The sequence below is a fragment of the Gavialis gangeticus genome, unplaced genomic scaffold (assembly GCF_001723915.1).
Source record: "Gavialis gangeticus isolate Ggan-Ray unplaced genomic scaffold, GavGan_comp1, whole genome shotgun sequence".
Taxonomy (NCBI): domain Eukaryota; kingdom Metazoa; phylum Chordata; order Crocodylia; family Gavialidae; genus Gavialis; species Gavialis gangeticus.
Window position 1 is genome coordinate 60,957,963 of NW_017729022.1, and position 5,295 is coordinate 60,963,257.

General features: G+C 52.4%; 1 protein-coding gene across 2 annotated transcripts in view; it reads right to left on the reverse strand.

Annotated features, from left to right (window-relative positions):
- SGSM3 (small G protein signaling modulator 3) overlaps positions 1–5,295 on the reverse strand; it is a 64,883-nt gene that overhangs the window by 27,551 nt on the left and 32,037 nt on the right. For both annotated transcript variants that reach the window (XM_019515142.1, XM_019515143.1), the window contains exons 3-4: positions 3,200–3,285; positions 1,358–1,424 (exon numbers count right to left, since the gene is read on the reverse strand). In XM_019515142.1, coding sequence (XP_019370687.1) covers positions 1,358–1,424; positions 3,200–3,285 — 153 coding nt within the window. The remainder of the gene's footprint in view (positions 1–1,357; positions 1,425–3,199; positions 3,286–5,295) is intronic.

A 5,295-nucleotide genomic window follows, 5' to 3' on the forward strand; every position in this document is an offset into this window, starting at 1 on the left:
TGAAGGGGGATCTAGTGGCCTGTTACAAACTAGTCAGAGGGGACCAGCAGGCATTGGGGAAGTCCCTGTTCCCCCGAGCACTGCCAGGAGTGACTAGGAATCACAGTCAGAAGCTGGCACAGGGTAGATTTGGGCTAGATATCAGGAGGCGCTACTTCACGGTCAGGGCGGGTAGGATCTGGAACCAACTTCCAAGAGAAGTGGTGCTGGCTCCTACCCTGGGGGTCTTTAAGAGGAGGTTAGATGTACACCTTGCTGGTGTCTTTTGACCCCAGTACTCTTTCCTGCCATAGCAGGGGGTCGGACTAGATGATCTGCTCAGGTCCCTTCCAACCCTACCAGCTATGAAACTATGAAGAGATCCCACATAGAGGGTCATGCCCCCACTAGAAGAAGGCAAACCCCCCACATGTAGCCACAAACCACTCCTGCCATTCATCTTATCCAAACTAGTATTTCCCTTTCCAGGGTACAAGCAATATAATCCTCTCCTGCCCCAGACAGAGGCCAGGTATCCTTCCATCTGGGTGGTGAGCTCTGCCCCTACTCAGGCACCCCTGGCCAATCTACCTGGGAATACTCCACCAGTCATCACTGCAGGCATGGGAACTGCAGCTGTTTCGACAGACCACTTGCAAGGTAATTTGGTTTTTACTGCCTCTGTTGTAGGTATTAATGGAACCCTCTGCTGAAAAGCTACGGTACCCTTTATCATAACAAAGCACCCCTCAGTAGTCTCTCCTTCCCCCAGCAGCAACAGCGGGCTAGTGGAAATATGCTTCCCTCTCTGGCAGCAGAGCACACTGGAGTCCCAGATGACCTTGCTGGACCAGGAGCCCAGTCTGTAGATAGGCATGCATTCATAGTCAGATGGGCACTTTGTGCTTTAACAAACACAAATTGAGGAAAGCTTGCAGGAAAGCTTTGGCAGAAAACACTTTCCCAAATAAACACCTTGTCTCCAATCCAACAATGCAACAACCAGGCTTCAACCTGCCACAGACCATGTGAATAACCCTTAATAGGATACGCATTGGACATGGCCGGTGTGGCCACCTGATGTACAAGCATTACCTAAAATCCTTGCCTGGCTGCAACTGTGGAAACCCTGACCAAACCATGGAGCACATAATAATATCCTGCCCCAGATACAAGTTTGAGGGTGACATCCTGAGTTACACTTGCTTTCTAGTAGGGCACTGGTCTGGTTGGGGAATTTGGAATTAAAACTGTGATAATAGCTCTTGTTCCTAAAGCTATAAGAAAGAAGAAGATTGAGATGAGGCTGAGAACAGAACAGGTGGCAGAACAGCAGCCAGGAGGATCCTGCCCCTGCACAGAAGGGTCTGGGCCTTACCTTCCTTATCCACTCGGAAACCAAACTCATCGTAGCGGAACTCTGGCTGGTCCACCGACTCTTCCTTCTGCATGGGGTGAGGGAGGAGAGAGAGCTACTTTCTATACCCTCACCACTAGGTAGGTACCTGCTCCATACCCACCATTTCTTCAACCCCCTACCCCTGCAGGCCCCAGGAAAGGAGTACCCCAAGACCCTCACCCCAAATGAAGACCATCATCTTCCTGAGGCGCACTTCCTATCTGCCTAAAAGGCAGCTGACCTGACAAGTGCTCTGACGCCACACACACCTCAGTCAGCTTAGCCCCCATCACGTTTCCCCCATTACTCCCCACTCTACCCCCATGCATATAGGGTCACTTCACAGACAGAAAAGGGGCTTCTGAAGAAACAGGCTTAGGGCACGGCTGCCCTGTCAAAGAACTGCAGAAGAGAACATCACAGCAATGGATACTATGCTGGCTCTGTGTACACTACCCTCCTGGAACAGATAAGATGTAGCCACCAAAGCCAGGTGGGCTAGACATGTGACAAACTCACCTCTGAAGTGCTCGCTGTGACACACCCAGCACCGCACTGACATATGGATATATAGCAGGGGTCGGCAACCCCTGACACGCGAAGCCATTTTGCTTGGCACGCTGTGGCCAGTCCTGGCTTCAGGTAGCTGCCGCCAGCAATGGAGCCCAGGCTGCTCCCAGCAGGGCTTGCAGCATCCCAGCTGCCTGCTGGGAGCAGCGCGGGATCCCAGCTGGCAGCAGCTCCCCAGAGCTGGGGCTGGCTGCACCTGAGAGGCTCCAAACAGCTGTGCTGGGCTCCGGCATCAGCTCCACACCCGCGCTTGCAGGCACACCTCAGAGCGGGCGGTAAGGGAGGGGCCTGAGACAGCGCAGCCCCAGTTTCTCCTCCGCTCCCGGCATGGAGGTAATGAGCCCGGCGTGGCTGTTTGGAGCCAGCCCGGGCTCTGGGCAGCTGCAGCAAGCAGTGGGCAGAATGCAAACAGCTCCGCCAGTCTGCACAGCTCCAGCATCAGCTCCGCGCTGGTGGTGATGGCACGGGCACTTCGGGGTGGGCTGTGCCGCACAGCCTGGCTGCGGGGCAGGGGCACAAGCAGGGCATCCTGCCATGTACCCCTTGCCCTCATTTTGTTTTTCTGCCATGCCAGCACTCTGGCACCTTCCGAGGTAGGCATTGTGGTGTTTTTCGGCACTCTGGTCAAAAAAAGTTGCCTACCTCTGGTATAAATCAGAGGCAGAGTGGGTGCAGTATGCTTCACTGAGATACTCCCTCATGCCGTCCTCTGCTAGAGGAGACATGGCCATGGAGACCCCTGCCAATGGGCTCAGTGCCTCACCTCACCTTAGCAAACATTGCTAAGGGCAAGTTACAAAGTGCCATGGTTATTCCTCTTATTTCTCCCCTGCTCCGCTGGTGATGTGATCTAAGCGTTTCTCCCTGCAACACAATAACTCAACCAGAATTGGTGGGTGGCTAGAAAAAACCATCTGAAAATGTCAACACTGACAGTCATGCAACAGCTGCAAAACAGCAGGGAAAGAATCCATGTGGGTCTCTTCAGCCTCTGAGCATCCCCTTGGCTCTATGACACAGACCAGCTCACAGCTCAACGCATTAACCCACACGTCTGCAGAGAAAGCTGCAGATCTGATATTTAAACACTGTGTGCAACTGCCTTGAACAACTGCCCCCATCCTGCAGCATTAAGGCTCTGGCAAACCAGCTGCAGCATTCCCCCTTTTATTACTCCAGAGAGGGGAAATCAGATACAAGTGGTGCCCTCTCCTCTCTGCTCTGCATTCCCCCCACCCTGGTGCCCCATACCTGTGTGTACTTTGCCAGGATCTCCTGCGGCCATATGCTGGGTGTGAGAGCTGAGAAGGGACCCCCAGCAGAGGGGGTATAGTGCCCTAGATTCAAAGAGAGCAACACATAGGCAATGACAACAAGCAATAACAGCCCCCTCAGCAGATACAAACCCCTATTATTGAAACCGTCTGCAGACAGTGGGGGGGCGGTCAGGTGGTTGCTATCTATCTAGGGATATACATGGTTCCCAGCACTGCAGTATCTGTGCTAGCACATCCAAGGAATTCAGTATCAGCACCTTCCATCCCTCAGGAACTCAAAGAAGTGTAAGTCATTGTTGCAAAAAGAAAGTTGCCTCCAGGGGGAAAAAAGGGTGAACTCTGGGTACCAGCACTTCAGACAGTTTCTGTTACTAAGGGAAGGACTGTAAAGACAACAATCGAGCCCCCAAGAACAAAAGGAAGAATTTTAGAAGCAAGTTGCCTGTAAGTCTCACTGTGATACTAGGTCTTTGGTGACACAGTGACCCCTACTGCCATGCTGGGGTATTCATTCAGTCTTAACCAAGAAGCGAGTGCCACCTGCCTTGTCACCAGCCCCAATTCTTGTGGCAATGGGCAAGCCCTGGAGTGCTACCAGCTAAGGCCTGGCCCAGGTTTCAGCTGGGAGCGGAGGAGATCACAGTTCTCTAAAGGGGTTACATCTCTCCCTGGCTTCTTTCTCCATGGAATGTAATTCCAGGAGATCTGGGGGGAAGGGAGGGAGGGGGTGACAGGGACAATTTCAGGTGCGAGAGCTCACAGTCATGTCTGGAAGCTTACTAATATAGTTGAGAACATCACACCCCTGCTACAGTCCCAGAGTTCGCCCCCTTCAACAGCCCCCTGTTCAAACAAGAATGCTGAGTTTAGGAGTCAGAACGGGACCCTCTCCTCTTGCCCCATGCCATGGAGAGTGTCACTACCCCTGGGAAGGGGCTGGCTTCACTACCCAACGTAGCACCCCTTCATCAGCCAGTCCTCCAGGGAACAAGCAGATGGTGGAGGAGGAACTGCTGCACAGGGGCCCAGCAAAGGAGGGAAGAACTGTGCGTACAGAGTGGGAGAACTAGACTCAGGTCTAGGCTGAAAGGTGCAGCTGCCCGCTGCTGTACCAGTGCACATCCCACTGCAACCTCCTTTCTGCCCTAGTGCTATTCAGGCAGCAGGGGGAGCAAGCATCTTGTAGGACATCAAGGCTGTCCCTGAGGTGAAGACTCTGGGATGGGCTAAGAGCCAAGCAAGGCTGACAATGATGCATGAGAGAATAGGTCATGGCCTCTCTCCCCCTATGTGGTCCATGACTGGGGTAAACTTCTGCAAGTCCCAGTGCTGGGGAGGGAGGGAGAGAGAACATATTCAGACTGACTGAATTGTAGCATCAGAGTTGGAAGAGATCTCAAGCATCATCTGGTCCAAGTCCCTACAAATGCAGGAATGCTATCCCTAAAGCAGGAGTGGCCAACCTGTGGCACAAATGCCATAACTGGGATGGGTAGCCTCTGTGGGTGGCATGCAGCAGATCAGGAAGGGGACAGGCAGCACAGCAGTAGATAGGGCAGGGAGCAGAAAGCCAAGCAGCAGATCAGGCAGAGGAAGAGGATCAGAGTGGCACTTGTGGAGGGCTACTTTGTGACATGCTTGCCAAAAAGGTCCCCCTCTGCCCAAAGCCACCCCTATCAACTGCTTACCCAGCCTCCTCCTGAAGCTGTGCTGGGCAGTCTATTGCCATACTATTATAACAGTAAAGGAAGTTTTTTTTCTGAGATCTAATCAAGATTTGCTTTGCTGCCATTTAAAACCAGGGCTCCACATCCTGTCCTTTGTGACATGGGAAAACTGTTCTCCTTTCTCTTTAAGGCAGCCTTTCAAATATTTGAAAACTGCTAACATTTGCTCCCTTCATTTCCTTCTTTCCAGGGAAAGTGTACCTAATTTTCTCAGTCTTCTCATACAGTTTGCATTCTAACCCCTTTATCATATTTGTTGCCTACCTCTTGATACTAGCCAGCTTTTCCACATCCTTCCTGAAATGTGGAGCTGCATGCAATATTTTAGCTGAGGCCAACCAGC